Source organism: Monodelphis domestica, chromosome 3, assembly GCF_027887165.1.
Source record: "Monodelphis domestica isolate mMonDom1 chromosome 3, mMonDom1.pri, whole genome shotgun sequence".
In the NCBI taxonomy this organism is placed as follows: Eukaryota; Metazoa; Chordata; class Mammalia; order Didelphimorphia; family Didelphidae; genus Monodelphis; species Monodelphis domestica.
The window spans coordinates 1,508,197-1,529,233 of record NC_077229.1 but is presented as its reverse complement, the minus strand read 5'-3'; the positions used below and the strand labels follow the sequence as shown (position 1 = coordinate 1,529,233).

The 21,037-nt window shown below is 43.2% G+C and overlaps 1 protein-coding gene across 4 annotated transcripts in view; it reads left to right on the top strand.

Annotated features, from left to right (window-relative positions):
• Positions 1–4,250: 4,250 nt before the first annotated feature.
• LOC103105101 (zinc finger protein 420-like) overlaps positions 4,251–21,037 on the top strand; it is a 35,197-nt gene continuing 18,410 nt past the window's right edge. For 3 of the 4 annotated variants that reach the window (XM_056821179.1, XM_056821177.1, XM_056821180.1), the window contains exons 1-2: positions 4,559–4,853; positions 5,168–5,287. In XM_056821179.1, coding sequence (XP_056677157.1) covers positions 4,584–4,853; positions 5,168–5,287 — 390 coding nt within the window. In that variant the 5' untranslated portion in view covers positions 4,559–4,583. Of the gene's footprint in view, positions 4,394–4,558; positions 4,854–5,167; positions 5,288–21,037 lie in introns of those variants that run through there. The other variant, XM_056821178.1, reaches the window with a different exon arrangement.

The following is a 21,037-nucleotide window of genomic DNA, read 5'->3' as shown; positions in this document are numbered from 1 at the left end:
CAGTTCTGGAGGGTGAAGGGATGAAAACCTATTGAAGTGAAGTTTTACCTCAAGACACTTCTTAGGAGCCAAAAGCCTCAACCAGATTTTCCTGCAGCCTCGAATGTAAGAATTCCTGAAGAGGACATTTACGAGAAATCTGAAGGAGCCCCAAGATAGACTCCGGCTAAGCCTTGTTTCTCATCGTTTTCATTGACGGGGGAATGGGCCATTTGATTTCCCTGAGAGGACACTGACCTGGAGCCAAGTCCCTTTGAGTAGAGAGCCTAGAAAGGACAGAGCTAGTCCCCCAAGTTAGCTGAAGTGGGAAAGTTTCTAATAGGAGCATTTTACCGGGTTAAGAGGCTTGAAAGGAACATCCCTTAACTTGAGGAGTTGCAGTGGAGATGCCAGAGATCTGGATTGTCTCAAGCTAGTATCAGAAGAGGTTAGGAAAGAAAGGCGGAGCCTAAAAGAGTTGTTAGTGACCGAAGGCCATTTTCAATCCTGAGTGGCTAGAGAGAAGGGCCATCTAAGGGTCAATTGGATGGGAAGGTCATTGGAGAAAGAAAAGCTGTGGAGGAAATGGCTTGATAGTCGCCAGGACGAACGGAAGGGCAAAGCTCCTGTCAAGTTCTACATGCCTGCTGCTCATGGCCAACTTACGCTGGCTGGCATTCACATTCCAAAGTATGGGAGCTTTTCGCCCTCATTTTAGTTCTTCCCACGTTTCTCCTGTTATAGCACATGTTCTGCAGTCATTGACACGGGCTCTGCACCCCCAGAAACTAGGCCAACTATGGTCGGGGAAACTCCCCGGCTCCCTCATATCCTGGTGACTGAGCCGAGAAACAGCCAATGACCGCTCTAGGGCCCTGAGATGATTGTCCTCCTTTGATCTATCCTATCAGGCTACTTCTCAGATGTTGGTTTGTTCCCTAAAACCAAGGAATCTTTATGCCTCCAGGCAGACCCCAGGCAGATGAGCACCCCACCCCACCCCACCCCACCCCACCCAGTGCCTCCACACCATGACAGCATCTGTTGTAAAGAGTATAAAATCCCCAGAACTGATGTCCTCAGGAACAGCCTCTCCATCCATGCTGGCCTCCCAGGATCTGCTCCCCACCTTGCTGTCCCGCCTGCTACCCTCCTGGCCACTCTCAACATTACCTCCCAAATGAATACATTTCTCTTGTCTTTAAGCTAAGTTTTGGAGTCTTGCATTCTTGCAAAGGTGCACGTCTGCACCCCACAACAATATGAGGAAGGCAAGGCCTAGAATATGGAAACTGTGGAGGCAGACGGACATTTTTAGCCATTATGCATGAGTAAGCAAATCAAGGAGGCCCCTTTTCTTAAAAGGAGGAAGAAGTTAGGTCATAAGGAAAAGCTGGCAAAACATCAGTGCCAAAAGGGGGGAAGCTTTGCACGTAAATAGTAGAGTCTAAGCAGCATTTTTAATGAACAAGGTTCAGCTAGAACACTGAATGGCTCCCCAGTACCAGTTTATACATTTTGGAGCTTCAAGGCAGGAAACGGGGAGATTAGAGAAAGCTTTGTGCCTAGGAATACCAATGAAATCACCTCTGCACTAGGCCAAGTTAAAGGGTAAAGGAGCCCTCTCTGCCAAGGATTAAATAAGGCAATGAAATGCACCCAAGACTAATTTAAGGCTCCAACTCAGTGAAATCAGGAGATTTGTTTTAACGAATTTTCATCTACAGACTCCACACTGGCTGACTCAGTTGCACCATTATTTTTTTCACACCAGTTAATAGAAGGAAAAGCCCAAGTTGTTTAGGGTACGGTATGGCCGTTCAGTGGTTAAAGGTGAATGAAAACAGCTTCCAAATGGCCGCATCCCGCCTGCCCAAAGGGGAAGTTGGACGATGAAGGAAAAGTAGAAGCATTTTCAATCCTGAGAACTTTCGGAGCTGATTTCAATTTGGAACTGACATGGGAATGTTGCTTCCTGCTGGAGGGGCGGGGCCACTCCCAGAGTTCCAAAGTCCGGAGGAACCTGGGGGGGATTTTGTTTCTGCCTTTACGCTTGGCGGGTTGCGTTTTTGAGATTATTTTGGTAGTGTGTAAAGGGCATCATTTATAATTGGTGTGGAAAAGGCGGGACGAGCACTAAGAAGACAGGCTGCGCATCGCAGCTTAGCAGCACGATAATCCTTGGAGCCAGTAAGCCTGCAGGGAGCCGAGCGGGTCCTGTTAAAGAAGGCCTCCGGGATTTCTCCGGTTTTCTCTTGCAGCAGCAGTGAAGCCGGCTGGAGGAGTCTACAGGAGGGCCGAAGGCTGCCCAAGACCCACCACATGTGAAAGACTAAAGACTTGGGGGAATGGGCTCGGGTTTCCGTTGTCAGTTCTTGAATGCCCCCAAATACCAGTTGCCCGAACCTGAACCCCAAGGCTTTCCCACCACTAGGGATGGAGTCCCATCCCACACAGCATCACCCATTTGTCCATTTGTTTGGTCAGAGGCTTTCGGTCTGGACCAAAAGGGGGTGTCAACATGGAATCTAGAACCCCAAACTTGTGGCCTAGTGAGGTCTCATGAACCCCAAGGTTCAGGACTAGCTTATAGGTTGGAGACCCCAAAGCTTGTCCTTGTTCCCTTTTCCCTGGGAATGTACCCTGAAGGGAGTCCCAGGGGGGCAGTTTCAGACTGAGTCAGGAACCCTCAGGGGGATGACAGTCCTAGCTGGGTGAGGTGAGCAGATGCTAAGCACCTTTAGCATCCATTGGGAGCAGCCCCTCCTCTTCCACCCCAGCCTCTGGCTTGATTGTGGCCCGTCACAGTAGTTGGAACCCTCCCGTCTCCTTTGTAGCTCTAGTGATGTCAATCATCTTTCCCTGCCCCTGGACTTCCCCCAAATGGTAGAGAGGTTCTTTTGTTCCCTGCGCGGTGGCCCTCCCAGGGATAACATCCCCAGAGTCCAGGGTTTGTACCCTGAAAAGGTTGTGGCACCCGACTGAGTAAAGACTCAAATACTGGACCTATTTAATTGTTCTGTGTTATTTCCAAGTTAACAAGACAATGGGTGCTCTTCCCCTGATCTCTGGATATCTTACATTATTCTAAGAGGCCCAAGTTCTCCCCCTGTAGGACCCTGGACAAGTCACTTTACTCTGCTTGCCTCAGTTTACTCCTCTGTCCAATGGGCTGCAGGAGGAGAGGGCAAAGCCGCCCAGCCTCTGCCCAGAAAGCCCCAAATGGGGGAGAGGCAACCAGACCTGAGCAGCCTGAGCCCAGCAGCCCTGCAGACAGACACACAGACACCCCCAGATTGTCCTCTGTCTATCAGGGCTCCGAGCCTGGGCTCAGCGGCTGCTGCTGCCTTCTGTGGCCTCCCAAAGGGCAGGAGGAGGTTCCTGGGCCTCCCCCAGGCCTCTGGAGGGTCTTTGGGCCTTGTGGGCTGGGGGAGGTGCTGAGGGAGACCCTCCTCAGCCCACCCAGAGGCCCAGGAGACCCCAAGGAAGCGGCTTTGCTTCCTCCCAGACCTTCTCTGGACCAGCTTCCCCACAGCCCCGGGCTCAGGCTCTTAATGTCTGGATTCCACAGTGGGGAAACTGAGGCAAAGGTTGGGGAGGGCTTTGGCCAGGCCCCCCCATTGGGCAGTATCTGAGGCCATGTTTGAGCTCAGATCTTGGGGGTTCCAACAGCAGCCTGGAGTCACCTGATTGCTCCACCTGGGGATGGGGTTGGTGCCTCTTTTGGGGAGCCCCGGGGGTCCCCCCAAAACAGAAGGAGCAGCAGGATATTCAGAGAGAGCCCTGGAGGAGGGGAAGCTGGGAGGTGGGGGGGCCTGGGCCTGGGCTGTCAGCTGCTGCCCTCTGCCTCAGTTTCCTTCTCTGTCAGAAGGGGGATCCTAGAGCCACCTCCCCAGGCCCTGCAGAGTAGAGATCCAAGGACTGATCAGTCAGTCAGTCAGTCAATCAATAGACACTTATTGGGCATCTTCTGTGTGCCAGGCTGCATCCTGAGGCAGCTCGTTGTCTAAGGAAGAAGCAGATGGCAGGGCAGGAAGGGAAATAGGGGGAGGGGAGACGGCTGCCGCCCCCCCGGGATGGGGAACAATTCCTATGTACCCCTCCCCCTCCAGGCCTCTACCCCCAGGGGCCCAGGCGGGAGGACTCCATTTCCCAGAATGCCTGTGTCATGACTTCCCGTTAGCCATGGCCTTTCCCTGTGGAAGACTCCATTTCCCAGAATGCCTGTGTCAGACATCATGCAAGTCTTGGCCTTCCTCTGTGCAGGACTCCATTTCCCAGAATGCCGTTTTCCTGACTCCGCCCCAGCCCCGGCTCCTCCCCCCTGTGGCGGGCTACGGGTCTGCTGGGAGTCTCCTCTGGGCCTCCTCAGCTCTCGGAAGCGGCACAGCTGCGCTTCTGGGACCTTTGCTGGGTGAGAGGGGGAGGGGAGGGGTCCGTGGATCAGGGAGGGGCGGCCCGGGCTCCCGGCTCTGCCGCTGAGACTTTCTGCTCTCTCGCTCCTGGGGGGCGGGAAAAACCGGGCGGACCTGCTGGCTCTCTGAGCTTGTGCGCATGTGCAGTCAGAGAGGCGGGGCAGGAGCGCGGGGGGGAGGGGCGCATAAATGCTACGGGTGGGGGAGGGGCTGCCTCAGTGTCTGTCCCCCACTTTAAAGGACCCCGGAAAAGGGACAAACACGGAAGTGCCGGGCTCAGGCCGGGGCGGCTCTGTCTGGACCCGGAGCCATAGCGGGGCTTTGCCCTCCCCCAGGAGAGAGAAGGGGCCGCCAGCCCCGGAGCCTGGAGGCAGCTGGGGGAGGGAAGCAGTCACAGGATGGGGAAGGGGCTGGTCCTGCCCTTCCCCCCGGGGGACGTCCAGGGGAGAAGCAGCCCACGTGAGCCCGGTCAGGGGGCAGCAGGGGGGGTGCCCGTGCCCACATGCCAGGGGCAGAGTCCCGATCTTGCTCACTGAGGAAATGCCAGCCCGCTCTCCCCGCCCCACCTGGTTCTGACCCCCCCTTCCCCTCCCAGTCTCCCTCCCTCCACCCTGTGCAGCCTTCAATGGGATGAAGCCAAAGATGACGTCAGAGGGGGCGGGGCTTCTCCCAGGCCAGTCCAAGGCCCTTCCCAGCCGGAGGCTCCCTGTAACCCCCGAGGCCAGGGAAGGCCTGGGAGCCCCTCTGAGCCCTCCCCCTTTCTCCTCCCCCAGGCGCTCACAGAGGAAGTCTCCCCCCTCGGGGCTGCCACCCCCCGAAGCACCCCAGGGTGGCCCCGCAGAGAGCCCGCAGCCAGAGGAATGGCCCCCGGGACCCCGAGGCCCCCCTCCCAGGTGAGTGCAGCCCCTCTCCCGGCCAGGCTGGGATCCCCCAGAACTCCGAGCTGGGTCTGTGCCAGGCCTCCAGGGGCGCCATCACTGCTTGTGCTCAGGGGGAGCTCCTGGGGCCGCCCTGGCTGCATCCACCGTGTTCTGGGCTTTCCCGGCCTCATGAGTTTAGTCAAAGAATTGTTTTTGGAAAATTTCATTTAATTAATGATTTAGAACATTTTTCCTGGTTACAAGAATCATGTTCTTCCCCTCCCGTAGCCAACAGGCAGTTCCTCTGGGTATTACGTGTGTCCTTGATCAGAACCCGTTTCCATGTTGTTGGTGTTTGCACCAGGGTGATCATTCAGAGTCTCCATCCCCAGTCATAACCCCCTTGACCCATGTAGTCAAGCAGGTGTTTTTCTTTGTGTTTCTGCTCCCACAGTTCTTCCTCTGGATGTGGATACTTTCTTTCTCATAGATCCCTCCAATTTGTTCAGGGTCACTGCATTGCTGCTAGTAGAGAAGTCAGTTACATTCGATTGTGCCACAATGTATCAGTCTCTGTGTACAATGTTCTCCTGACACTGCTCCTTTCACTCTACCTCATTTCCTGGAGGTTCTTCCAGTTCACATGGAATCCCTCCAGTAGTAAACAACAATGTTTAACCCTTAAATATCTCTTAGCCAAAACCATATTGTTTTTACGATGACTGCTTTATTGTTTGGTTTAAGATTAGTTATAGATATTTGAGGGGATGTATATTTGATTGTATATCAGATGACTAATGAATCAAGTTTTTGCCTACCCTCCTCCCTATTCCTCCCTCTTTTCCTCCCTCTTCAGAAGCCTTTCAGCTTCCCCTCCCCCTTTTCTTCTGTGAGCTATGAAGTTTCAGAGGAAATATTCTTTTCTCAAGTAAGGGTTTATTTGAGAAGACAGGACAAGGGTAGAGGATAAGGTAAGAAGGGTAGGATATCCCTATTCTCTACAATTTGGTTGGGAGGATATTGAGGGAAATGGCAATTTTTTCACAAGTGTGAAACAGAGTCAGTCAGAGAGAGATGAGGACACAGTCTTCCCTTCTTCCTTCTGCATTCAAATCAGCAGGCCAGCAAAAGCCTCAGCTTCAGCTTCAGTCACCACTATCAGCCAAAAGCCAAAAGCCTCCTTGAGCCCAGGCAAGCCGTTGACTTGGCTCTAACTACTTTTCCCAGTAACATTCCAAATGGGAATCCTCATTTGACTGTCAACTTCTTGTCTTGCTGCTTGCCTTATAAATTCTCTTCTAACTTCTCTCTTCTCCACATTTCCTCCCTTTTTGTCCCTTAATGATACTTACCTTTTGGATATTCCTGCCTATCTAATTCTTAACTCTGTACTATCTTAAATATTCCTTTACCCTCCCAAAATAACAAATTCTAATCTTATCTTTGCTATTCTGTCTATCTAGTTCTATTTTAAAATTGGGTATAGGAAAATGGTTTGGGTAATAGGGATTGTACATGAAGTATTTTCACATAATAACAAACCATGGAACAATTTTTTAACAATTCCAACAATTTCACCAGTATTTTGACTATGCAGCTATCTTATCTCCTAATGTCTATAAATTCAACTAAGTAAAATTTTCTAGTACTAACAATTGCTAACCTACCTAGAATAAAGTATTCTAAATTCTATACTTAAGTAGTTCAGTGTCTGTCTCTACTTCCCTAAGACTTTTAACAAATTTCCTAAACTGTCATTATTGTTAGTCATTAGCATATTAATAAATTATTCTAATATAGTTAGTTTATTAGTACATGAGTATTTACCTGTGTACATAGGTTGTACCTATACATATTTACATATGTACATCCATATACATTGTTCTAGATTTCTGTGCAAACTCAGTCTGTTTGAATTTTCCACAGAAATTTATATCAGTGTGATTTTGTGCTTTGCAGCTATGCTGTGTCTTGTACATACTTACCCATTCCATGAGATATCTTCAAAAAGTATATTTCTATGTAGGATGTGTATGTATCTCTGTGATGTTAACATATATGAAGCATTCTTACATATCCTTATGATCACAAGTCCAAAATTTCACAGTCCTTCCATGTCCTTTGGTGTTGATTGTATAAACTCTGTCTTCATCATCTGGTCAGCATGCCACTCTTGTCAGCTTTAACTCCTGATTGTAGTCCTGCATTTTTCAATTCAGGAACAAACTGGAACAATCAGGAACATGCATATGTGTAAGGTTTTTACATGTGCGTGTATGTAAGATTGAAATTTTCATGTACATGGAAGAAAGCTGAGTTCTTCATGAATGCTTGTCAGAATTCAGTAATTCTTCATGAGTGGAAGTAAGCATTACATGTGTTCATCTTCATGCATGGAAGTAAGCTTTACTTGTGTTCATCTTCATGATGTGAATTTCAAAACTACTCTACCCTATTCAGACCATTCTTTAGAAGATGGGATTTAGCTATTTCCTGATCAATAACAATAGAGATACTTGGAATAACAGAATCAGGTCTTGGAAACTACAATCTCCACCCTACTCAGTGTAACAAGAGTAGGAAGGGCTGCAGCAAACTCAAGATTTAATTATTTGAGAATATGGCCTTTAACAGACATGTGCAAAAAAAAGGACAGACCTCTGGGCAGTCCTGGGTCAAGCTAGAGCCACTATTGTCACATGTGAGACGCAGGAAGTGAGGTAGAGAACAGCTTTTTGAGTTCTCAGGACTTCCTGTGAAGAGGGCTAGAGGGAGTTGGAGGCTGGTGCTTGGAGTTGGAGGAGCCCTGCAGACTCCTTTCCTTCAGATTGGTGAGGTGAGTGATAAGGACTGATCCCTTTCCTTGCATTGGCTATCCAGGGCCTTAAAGCCCGCTTTGGCTCAGCCTGAGCCAGATTGGGTATTTAAACTTCTCTCCCTTATCCCTCCCTCCCTCTCTCTCTCTCTCTCTCTCTCTCTCTCTCTCTCTCTCTCTCTCTGTGTCTCTGTGTCTCTCCCTCTGATACTTTCTTTATCCTATTTGTAATTAAAACACCATGAAAAAAATTTGGCAGCTGACTTGAGTGTTTCATTTAGGAATGACATAAGTGAATTCCTTGGTGACCTTAAATTAATATATATCAGCCTTTTTAAAGTGATTTCAATATCACAGTTGGCTGACCACAAAAGTGTAACGAGTCACCTCAATAAATTTCCTGAATTTTCTTGCCTTTCACTCTACTTTCTCCTCACTCAGTCAGTACTTTTTAACAGCTAATTCGGCTTAAAGACACAGTTGCTAGAACAGGTGAGTATAAAAAAAAACTTCTCTCTTCTCTTTTCTCCTTAAGTTAAACTGGAATCAGCAGTTTTTTTCCCCCCTTTTAATCTTAAAGTGCAGCTAAGTGGCACAGAGGATTGAGAGCCAGTCCTAGAGACAGAAGGTCATAGGTTCAAATCTGACCTCAGATATTTCCCAGCTGTGTGATTCTGATAGCTAGATAGATAGCTAAATATAGTTAGCTGACCCTTGTTGATTAGCAGTGAGCAAACTCTGGAAAACTGGAGCCCTTGCTTCGATCTCTTGCAACAAAAACAGCTAGACCACCAGAGTACAAAGCCCATTTTCCTATGTTTGGGCTTCTCTCCTTAAATTAGATAGAACACGGCTGTTTTAAATCTTTTAAATTCCTAAAAGGAAACACTCAAGTCAGAATGGAGCTTATGGTGGTTTAATTACAATGGGAGTAAGAGAGAAGAAGGAGAGAAGGAAAGAGGGGGAAAAGGAAAAAGGTTAACTCAACCTTCTGGCAGAGCCAGAGAGAGTTTAGGCCCGAAGGCCAAGGTAGAAAGGAGAATCAGTCCTTGACTCACGTGACCGATCTAAAGGAAAGATGTCTGCGGACCTCCTCTCTGCTCAAGTTCCTAGCACCAACTCCCGCCTAGCTCTGTCCCCAGGAAATGAGCGAACTCCCAAGGCTGCTCTCTACGTCACTTCCTCTGCCTCACAAGTGCCAATGGTGGCTCAAGCTTGCCTTAAGACAGCCCAGGTGGGCAGTTATTTCTGATCTGTCATTGACTAGCACATGCCCGTGTAGTGTGAGTGTGCACAGTTTTGGATGCTGGACCAATCAAGATGGAGATTTAAAAATCGCAGGTCCTGGCTGGGAGAGCTGTTTCTAAATATCCTTTCACTTAGGGAACAACTGCCTAGATTAGGAGTGGAAAAACCTGTAGACGGTTTTGGCTTTGTCCTGCTCCCCACATGTTTTGTGAAGACTGTTAGAAAAATAATTATAAAAAATATATATAAAAACGAATACTACATTCGTCGACATTTATATGGTGGTTGAAGAATTAGGGACATTGAGGAATACAGGATACCTCTAATTTTTTATATTAATAGGTAATATCATTTTTGTACTCCTCAGCACTGTGTTTAGAGATGCTAACATAAAAAAATTAATTGAAGCTGAAATTCAGAAAAATGCTAAAAAAATTGAGAACATAAAGAGAACATACAAGCCCAGTTTGAAAACTTAAAATGTTTCTTGAAGGATCAATGGGCAAACATCCACCCTACCAGAAACAGACCTATTTCTGAACCTTTGAATGAGGAAATTTCCTTCCCTGAAATAGAGATGGAAAACACCTTCCCTGTAGCTCAGTTAACAAACTGCTTCTCTCGTGTGGTGCAAATTTTGACTGAATTTAATCCCCAAAACCCTTCCCCTGCAATCCCAATTTTTCAGGTTCCCTCTCCTACAGAAAATCAAATTCTAGCCCAAAGGAGATCTCATTCTCCTAGAGAAACTTGTCCTAGTCAAACTGACCCACAGGTACAAAATTAAACTAGAGGCCTGTTTCCTCTAAGAGAAGTACCTGAAATAGGATGGAATGGGGATGTGGTGACTTTAAGACACAGGATACCGTTTACTCCCCAAGAAATAAATGAATTTACACAAAATATCCCCACATATGAACAAAATCCCTTTCTAGTAACAAAAAAGATGGGAGATATATTTTTTCAGTATAATCCATCTTACAAGGACATTGAGAACTTGCTACAGGCTTTTTTAACTGAACATGAGAAAAATAAAATAATTGCTCATGTCAACAAAACCTGAGGGCGTAATGGAATACATTGGCCATCTCAGGATTCTGAATGGGACTATAACAACCCTGAGGATTATCTACAACTATACCGTTGTAGAGAGACCATCTTTACAGCAATGAGGGAATGTGAAGACAGTACAGATAAGTGAATGGAACTTGAAAAAATTAAGCAAAAGGAGGAAGAAGATTCATGGATAGAATAATCGAGTCTGGGGACTGATACCTGGATTGGGACCTAACTAAAGAGAATAGCTTAAGACAAGTTAGAAGGATCTTTGTCAATAACTCTTGCAAAGCGATTAAGGATTATTTTAGAACACATTGTCCAAGATGGTCAGAGATGGACCTTGAAGAATTGCGAAAAACAGCTTTATATGTTTTAAAGGGAAACAGAAAAGGAGGAAGAAAATAATGATGACATGGAGGAAATGAAGAAAGAAATGAGATGTTTAAAAGATAAGATAGGTAAATTAGAAAGTGGGCATGATAATGAACCAATAACACTTGCCCCTCTCCAGAAATCTAATTATCAATCCATTACCTGCCACTTCTGTGGGAAGAAGGGCCACAATACAGTACAGTGTAGAGCTTTTCTCAAGATTATAGGAAGGAATACGTAGTTTAATAACAACTACAGAAGTGATAACTATAGAAATAAATATAATTATGACAATGAAAACCACAACTTTAGGAATGATGACTATAGGAATAGATATTGGGAAAATGATAACTCAAATGAAATAACTCCACAACAATACATAAAAAATGGTGCTTGTCCCAAAAATACTTGAGGTACTAATCCTGTTCAGGGGGGTGCCCAAGGAACTTCCCAAACAAAATGAAGGTGTCTGGGGGGGGGGGGGGAGGCTGGGGCACAGGAATCAGAGGATACAAACTTTGATTTTTCCGGACCTTGATGTCCTACTACCCATTGTCCCTATCCACTACCTCCCCCCATACGAATGAACCCCATGTTACTTTAAAGGTGGGTAACACCTATTGTCTATTAGACACTGGAGCTTCCTGGTCTGTATTAAAGAAAACACCTGATTTACAATGTTATTCTGTTGGCTCAGAGAATGTAATGGGAGTATCAGGAATACCCCAAAGAGTTAAAAGACAGAATGGTGTCTGTAGGACCCCTAGAGGTACAACATTCCTTCCTTTTGATGCCTGACTCCCCTTTAAATTTGCTGGGGATGGACCTTCTATGCAAGCTCAGAGCCACAATAACTTGCTCCCCAGATGGTTCCTTATCATTGGAAGTACTGGAGGAATCTTTAAATTTACTCCCTGTAATTCTCTCAGAGTCAGGAGGGAAAAGAGCATCCCACATTTGCAATACCTGAAAATATATGGGAGTCTCTTTGGGCCACATCTTCTTCCGATGTAGGCTTACTTAAGTCGGCTATTCCTGTGCAGATAACTAAATCTAGCCCACCTCCTTCCATTCCTCAGTATCCCCTCTCAAAAGAGCCATTTGAGGGAATTACCCCAGTAATTAACTCATTAATTGCACAGGGAATAATAATCCCTTGTAAATCTGAATACAACATACCCATCCTGCCCGTTAAAAAACCAAAAAGAGGGCCTGATGGCAAACACCTCTATAGATTCGTACAGGATTTGAGGGCTGTGAACAATCACGTTATAAAGAGACACTCCGTAGTTTCCAATATCAATACTATTATTCTATTCCTAGCACAGCTACATACTTTACAGTAGTAGACTTGTGCTCAGCCTTCTTTTCCATACCCATACATGAGAACTCGAGACATATCTTTGCTTTCACCTGGCAGGGTCATAAGTACTGCTGGAGTCCTTTGCCACAAGGTTTCGTAGACAGCCCGAGCTTATTTGAGCAAATTTTGAGCCAAGATACAGATAATATAAAATTTAAAAACAGCAATATTAATCAAGTACGTAGATGACCTACTCTTGGCCTCAACAGATGCAGAAACATGTCAGGAAGATAGCAAGCACCTTCTTTTGGAATTGCACAAAAGAGGTCATAAGATCTCGAAGGATAAGGTTCAGTGGTGCCTCCCTAAAGTAGAATATTTGGGGTTCATCCTGTCTGCAGGTGCCCGCTTGATTTCTCCCTGACGAATTGAGAATATTAAAAATTTAAGTGCTCCTACCACTAAGAAACAGTTGAGAGCAATTTTAGGAGCAACAGGGTTTTGTAGACAATGGATTCCTTGCTATGGGGAAATTAATAAACCCCTTAGAGCACTAACAAGGGATTCGGTCCCTGAACCCTTCAAATTAGAGCCAGAACATCTATCAGCTCTATCAGATTTAAAACAGGCTATCCTGTCTTCCCCCACTCTAGGCATTCTAGATTGCAACAAGCCATTTACTTTGTATGTACGTGAGCGAAGAGGGGTAGCTTCAGGTGTTTTAACTCAGACTTTGGGGCCTTCTCAGCGCCCAATTGATTATTATTCTGCCCAACTGGACCCAGTGGCATCAGGAGCACCACCATGTCTTAGAGGAGTAGCTGCTACATCATTATTAGTGACAAAAACTGTTGATCTGATATTGGGATTCCCATTAACAATTATGTGCCCACATGAGGTAGAAGCATTGTTGCTAAGGTATAGAACACAGGCATTCTCGGATCAGCGAATTACAAGGTATAAAATAACCTTGTTAAATAGCGAAAACATTACTTTGTTACATTATTACATTGAAAAGCTATACAACTCTAGCACCTGCCACCTTATTTCCACATTTACCAATATCAGGAGAACCATTACACAGTTGTGAAACACTAGTGTCCATGGCAGAAAAACCTCGAGATAATCTCTTGGACACTGCCTTAGACAATCCAGATCTGATCTTATTTACTGATGGTTCCTCTTTTGTGAGGGATGCATATGCTACACTGGAGCTGCTGTAGTCATAGAATTTGCCTCTGAGTGGTCAGTTTCACTGCCCTCTAATATTAGTGCTCAAGGGGCAGACCTCATAGCTCTGAAACATGCCTGTATAATTAATTGTCAAGGGTAAAAAGGCAACAATTTATAAGGATTCTAGATATGCTTTTGGCATTTGTCACTCAGTCGGGATGCTATGGCTCCAGAGAGGATTTTTAACCTCAGTTGGAAAATCCATAGCTAATGCAGAAATTATTAATGAAGTTCTTTCTGCTCCCAAACTGCCTGAAGCCCTAGCTGTAGTTCATTGCTCTGCCCATACAGGTGGCTCTGACCTCGTTTCTAGGGTAAATGACCAAGCAGATACTGCTGCAAAGCTGGCAGCCATAGAAGGACCTGGATTAATTTTAACGTTAACAACTGCTGATGATTTAAATTTATCACTTACCTATAATGAAAAGGAAGTGGAAAAATGGAAACAAAAATTTAAAGTGAAACAGATTAATGGAGTATTGGTGCCCTCTCAAGGGACACCCCAGCTCCCTAGAAGTTTCTATCACCAGATTTGCCAGTCTGTTCATAAAAATGGTCACTTTGGTACCCAGGGCATCGTGGACTCTGTTAAGAGAGTATGGATAGCCCCCGGTATAACTACCATAGCCTCTAAAGTGTATTCAGCCTGCTCTACCTGCCAGGCATATAACCAACATGCCTTTTGTGGCAAAGCTTTCGGTGGGTGTCCTCTGGCTTACACACCTTTTCAGCACCTACAGATAGATTTCATAATGATGCCAAAGGCCGGGCATTATAAATTTTGTCTAGTCATAGTAGATCAACTGACCAGATGGCCAGAAGCATTTCCTGCGACCCGAGCCACAGCGGCTTTTGTTGCTAAGGTGCTTTTAAAAGAAATCATTCCTCGTTTTGGCCTTCTAGCATGTATTTATTCAGATAGAGGAAGTCATTTTACTAATTCTGTCTTAAACCAAATATATTCTTGCTTGGGGATAACTCCAAAATTCCATGTTCCATATCACCCCCAGAGCTCAGGCCAAGTGGAGAGGATGAATAAAGAACTTAAGTCTATGATTGGCAAATTATGCACTGAGACCCATTTAAAATGGCCTGAAATTCTCCCTCTGGTCCTATTTTATCTTAGAAGCAGGCCTAGAGGAGACTTGCATATATCACCATTTGAGATGCTTTTTGGACATCCGCCTATACAGGCTAAGCCTTTCTCCCCGACATATACATCGCTATTAGGGGGAGATACTACTATTGCTTCCTATATACAGGAATTAGAGCATAAACTGTGTGAACTCCATGAATACAGAATTGCAGTACAAGCCGGACCACTAGACTTTTCACTTCATGGCCTGAACCCAGGAGACAAGGTGTATATTAAGAATTTCCAGTGTACTGGAGCAACTCAGCCTTCCTGGGAAGGGCCATTTCAAATATTGTTAACTACAACATCTATAAAGGTTGGAGAGAAGGACTCTTGGATTCATTGCTCACATGTAAAGAGAGCATCTTCTGTTGATACCGATTGACTGTATCCTATCACATGCATTGAAGGTAATTGACAAGTGGATGCTGTTTTTCAAAAACACATTGAATTCCTGATTTTTTCTTCTCTTTCCCTTATTTTTTTATTATTGCTTTTCTTTTGAATATTTGATTTTTCCCCCTTTTCTCATTTCTTATACAAAAGGTACATACAATTAAATTTTTTTTCTCTCTCTCTTCAGTAATATAAGTTTAAATATACATACTTGCTATATTATTATTACATACCCAAAAAGCTTTAGACTGTGGGAACCTAGTATTTATTGGTAAAATGTTATGGGACTATGATTAATGCTTGTGTCTGATTCCAGAAAATGGGATAAAAACAGGTAGCACCAACAACCTGAATAGTGCCAAAAGAGCACACAGGAAATACTAATGTGGACTCAAGTTTGCGACGCTTGACATATATTATGTCGTAGGACTTCCTTGTATCTACACTCTTTATGAATTACTCATACAAGTACCAACATTTGACTATCATGCTGGCTCCGTATATCCCTGAGAATGAAAAAAGTCAGACCAGGGAATGATGCTTCCCTATCAAAATAGAATTCTAGTTCCTTTCCTTCTTATAGTATGGCAACTTCCTGTAGTCTTGGCTACAGATTGGTAAGTGAAATATTACTGCATCCTGTCCTACAGACTTGTGGGATAGAAATTACTTTAAATTGGACCTTTACAAGAGCCCAATATGAAGTTATTCTTGTTTATTCAACATTTTATACATAAATTTTGGCATTTTGATTCTGATTGTGATTTTTTTTCCTTCCCTTCCTCCCAAAAGTTTAACTTTCTTCCATATTTTTTCCTTTATATATTTTTTTGTTTTGTTTTTTGTATGTTTTGTTTTTATTGTTTCTGAATTCTTTTAATAACTGACTCATACACCCCATAACTCAACAATGCATCCTGAGCTGAAGTGGATTTTTTTTTAACACCCACTTCAGGGGGGGATTGTATTTTAATAAAAATACAAGATTTTGAAAAGTTTTTTTTTTTGTTTGAGAAAGATCTTCAAGGAAGAAGCTCGCTAACTCTTAAATCCAGAGAATGAACTGTTGCAGAAAGATGCCAGAAAACCTACATTACATCAAGATCAAGAATGAACCTTTGGGTGTGATTGATTGAACTGAAGGTTGATTGAATTTATTTTGAATGTACACTCTTTTGCCAAAGGGTACTGGCCCCTAATTGGCTTTTGTCAATGCCGCCCAGCAAACATTTGTTTTGTTCTCTCTCTCTCTCTCTCTCTCTCTCTCTCTCTCTCTCTCTCTCTCTCTCTCTCTCTCTCTCTCTCTCTCTCTCTCTCTCTCTCTCTCTCTCTCTCTCTCTCTCTCTCCCTCCCTCCCTCCCTCCCTCCCTCCCTCCTATTTTTCCCTTATCTCTAAGTATTGTAATTTCATAGCTGGTATGTTTACAAGACCCATCAGAGAGACTAGTCTTCCTCGGGCCTCAGGGGTGATTGTGAATTTCAAAACTACTCTACCCTATTCAGACCATTCTTTAGAAGATGGGATTTAGCTATTTCCTGATCAATAACAATAGAGATACTTGGAATAACAGAATTAGGTCTTGGAAACTACAATCTCCACCCTACTCAGTGTAACAAGATTAGGAAGGGCTGCAGCAAACTCAAGATTTAGTTATTTGAGAATATGGCCTTCAACAGACATGTACAAAAAAAGGACAGACCTCTGGGCAGTCCTAGGTCAAGCTAGAGCCACTATTGTCACATGTGAGACGCAGGAAGTGAGGTAGAGAACAGCCTCTGGAGTTCTCGGGACTTCCTATGAAGAGGGCTAGAGGCAATTGGAGGCTGGTGCTTGGAGTTGGAGGAGCCCCTTTCCTGCTTTCCTTCAGATTGGTGAGGTGAGTGATAAGGACTGATCCCTTTCCTTGCCTTGGCTATCCAGGGCCTTAAAGCCCGCTTTGGCTCAGCTTGAGCCAGAGTGGGTATTTAAACTTCTTTCCTTCTCCCTTATCCTTCTTTCTCTCTCTCTCTCTCTCTCTCTCTCTCTCTCTCTCTCTCTCTCTCTCTCTCTCTCTCTCTCTCTCTCTCTCTCTCCCTCTTTCTCTCCCTCTTTCTCTCCCTCTCCCTCTCCCTCCCTCTCTCTCTCTCCCCCTTCTGATACTTTCTTCCTCCTATTTGTAATTAAAACACCATAAAAAAAAATTGGCAGCTGGCTTGAGTGTTTCATTTAGGAATTACATAAGTGAATTCCTTGGCGACCTTAAATTAATATATATCAGTCTTTTTAAAGTGATTTCAGTATCACAATGGGTGGAAGTAAGCTTTACTTATGTTCATCTTCATGGGTGTGTGTAAGCATAATAGTATAATATAGTGCATAAGTTCTTAGAATTTTTTTTTTTGAGAATATGAATATGAAGTTTGCTCATTTTTTTTGATATTTGACTTTTTCCACAAGGAGATTTATTGTATGTTTACTTACGTCTTGGAGATAAATTTGGATATAATGCATTTCATTTGGTCATGGAGTTATATATTCATTTGAGATAACATTGTTTCTTTCTGTTCTGTTAAAATGGTTTGCAGAGAGTTTGTATAGAATATATAGAGACTTTTCTTTGGCTACAAATCTTTAAAATGCATTTTTTTCTTTTACTCCGTATTACGGGCTTTTGCAGTATTTTCCTATTATCATTTTAACCTGTGCAATGCTCTCTTGTCTGCAATTTCTGTTGATACCATAGTCTTGTGTACTTTCCTTTGTTTCCCATTAATAGGCTTTCATTTTGACATGTTGTAAACCTTAAATTTCTTAGACTTATGAATGTTGGAAATTTCCCCATTGGGAAATTTCATACTTGAAAAAATTTCCTACTGATAGTAAGAACTCTATTGGAATATGAAACTCCTTGGCATGGGAGGATCCTTCTCCTCCCTACTTAAGACTACTTTAGGACAGAAACCTTTTGCTAAACAATGGAAAGGGCTTTGACCTATGCTTAAGCATAGAACAGGAAGTTCTTTGAGTCATGATTGATTTTAGAATTGATACAATAGAGATACTTGGAATGACAGAACCAGGTCTTGGAAACTACAATCTCCACCCTACTCAGAGTAACAGGATTTAGGAAGGGCTGCAGCAAAGATCAAGATTTAATTATTTGAGAATATGACCTTCAACAGACATGTGCAAAGAGGCAGACCTCTGGGAGGTCCTGGGTTAAGCTAGAGCCACCTTTGGCACAGGGGAGACATCGACAGTGATTGGTAGATGTGAGAACTGAGGGGAGGGAACTTAGATGGTTTGCTTAAAGATAGAGGGGGTGGATGCTCTGAAGGAGGTCTGAGAGGAGAGAAGTCCTGAAGGGAGAGCTCCTGGAGAGGTCTTGAAGGAGGCTGTGGAAGGAGAACTCAGGAGGAGTCAGGAGGAGAATTCTCTGGAACCATTTCTTGAAAGGAGGCTCTCTTGAAGGTGGAGCCTGAGGTTGGCATGAGAAGCCTTACCTAGAGAGATCTTGGGTGAGTGATAAAACCAACTGACTGATTTATCTCTTAGGACTGAGGTCTAGGCCTTATTGGCTTGAGGCCCTTCATTCTTATTCCTTTCTTACTTTCTTTCTTTTTCTATTGATTAATCAATGTATTATAAATTAAATTTCTCTATAAAACCTGGTTGGCTTGGGCATATTCATAAATTGGGAATATATTCCCTGGCGGCCATCTTATATTTATATAAAACCAAGACACAGTAGAAAACATATTTCAGCGGTCATAATTGTTATATATTTCCCTCGCTCCCAAACATTTTAATTATCACAGTTTATGGCTCCCACTCTCTTATCTACAACTATTTAACGCTCAAAACTATTTTAAATCTAACTATGTGCAGTGCTGTCTTGTTTGTATTTTCTGTTGATACTGTAGTTTTATATGCTTTCCTTTCATTTTAAACAGGACTGTTTTGATTTCTTTCGGGCTATTTGTGTTGTTGCTCATGTCTAGGGCTTTTCTTCTTTTTTTTTTCAGATGTCATTTGTACATATCTTCATTGATGGCATGATCACATTGTCATGTCTAGTGAGGTATCTGAAACTATGAGGTAATATCTTCATGGTATACCCTCCTTCTATTCCTTCCCCCGGTTGAGATTGCTTAGGTTGAAGGTTGAAAGAAATGGATAACCTATTTTAGTTCTCTGTGATTTGATGTTAAAGTCTTTGATAACAAATTCATCCAATGTGAATCTATGCTTCCATAGCATTCTAGGTGAAGTTGGGAGTTTTCTACTACAAGTTTTGGAGTGTCCTTGTTGTTGAATTACTTTTGCTGGAATATCTTCTTTTCTATTGAGAATTTTAGATTACTCCACCCTACTTAGTTTAACAGAAATCAGGAAATTTTGAAAATCTAAAGTTCACACTACCTAAAACTAGTCTTCATTCTCATATGGTATTGTGTAGTATGTTACCCTATAGAACTCTAATCTTGGTTTCACTCTCTTACAGCATGAATGGTATTTGTCATGTTTTTTTTTTTAAGTGAGAGAATAGATGTGAAGTTTTCTGTGTCTATCTCTCCTCCTCCAGTTCTTTAATGTGTTTCTTGATATCCATCTTCCCATTCAAAATCTGTATCTGTACAAGCCATGTAATTCAACTTCTCAATAAAGTCATCTTCATTATCAACCCCTAATCTTGCATAAAGTTCTTTAAATGGTATGCAACTTGTTCTGTGCCCAAAGAATATCTCATTATCATAATCTTGGTGAGATTTTGATTGTAATGGTTTTAGGTATTCAATTTTCTCACTTGTGTCGCACACCTGCCCTTCTTCATCTACCTCTTCACAAAGCTTATAAAATTGGTAAGGCATTTGTTCTAAATCATCTTGATCCATTATTATTACACCCTCTTGTATCCCTTCTGATTCTGTATCTGATTCTGACTCCCTAAATCCAGTCATTATGTTATTTTTTGGATTTTGTTCAGTGCCATGTAAACTTGTGTCAGAGGTTGCTAACTCTGGCTTTGTGTGTTGATCTAAGGCTAAGTCACCAGCTTTTATCCTTCCAAAATGAGTTTCTGGTTGTTTCTCACTGCTAAGCTTTAGATTTTCATTTTGAGTTAGTAAACTTGATGTTATGGGGTTAGTTTCTTCTTGCAGATAATTAATGCTGTTACTAATATTTATAAAACCAACTCTCTCACCAGCCAGAAAGTTTTGTTCATTTTCACTCTCTTTTGACTGTGTAGAGATAGAAATCTTTCCCTCTATGCTCTTTTCTCCTGGGAATAAGTTTAGTACATCTGCATTTCCCCCTGCTTCATCATCATCATCAGTAGGATGTGTGCCTTCATTCTTTCCCACAGTAATACATATGGTTTCTGACTGTGTAGCTAAAGTGTGTATTGCCACTGAGGCATTGTTCATTCCTTTGCTACCCTCTGCCAGCTGTATGTCAGGATCATTTATTTTTTAAATTTAATTCATTTCCTAGAAGTCTCCATTTGAGACTGTTGGTACTATATCCTCTGCTACATTGAAGCATGAATTTAAATGATAGCTGTTGCTTATCTCACATAAGTTTATTTGGCCAGATTCCCCTTTGCCACTTAGAATGTTGGCTTCAAGTCTGCCATTTGAATCCTTGGTTGTTCTTTCAGTTACTAAGACTTCAATTCCATTCCTTTTTTCAAATTCAACTGTCATGTCACTTCCTTTACTTTGGATAGGATTATTGTTTTCAAATGTAATGTCAGCTTCATTTTCAGTAAATTTTGACTTATAGAAATCAGCCATTGATGTATGGAAAATTTCAGCTCTCGGATTCAAATGAGTTGTTATTTCTAAGGGTACCTTTGCCATGTAGCTATTTGAAGAATTAACTGAGTTTGGTGGGATGTCATGCAAATCTGTGAATGATTTCAAAGCATATTTATCTTTGCTAACAGTAAGCTGTAGGGAATTGAAATTATGTTTCTCTGTATCTCTCACTAACCCATGCTTCAGTTTTTGTAACTTTGTCTCTTCCTTTTGTACAGTTCAATCCCAGTGCCCAGTCTACACTGAAAAAAAGTTCTCTAAAATGATTTGACTTGGTTTGCACTTTTTTCCTGTGTGGTTACTATACAGCCTTTCTCTAATTCTCTTATCTCTGTTGCTATTTGAGACATGATTTCTTTTATTTCTCCATCTATCTCTTTTACTAGTCTCTGCCTTTCTCTTGATTTATTGCATGTGCTG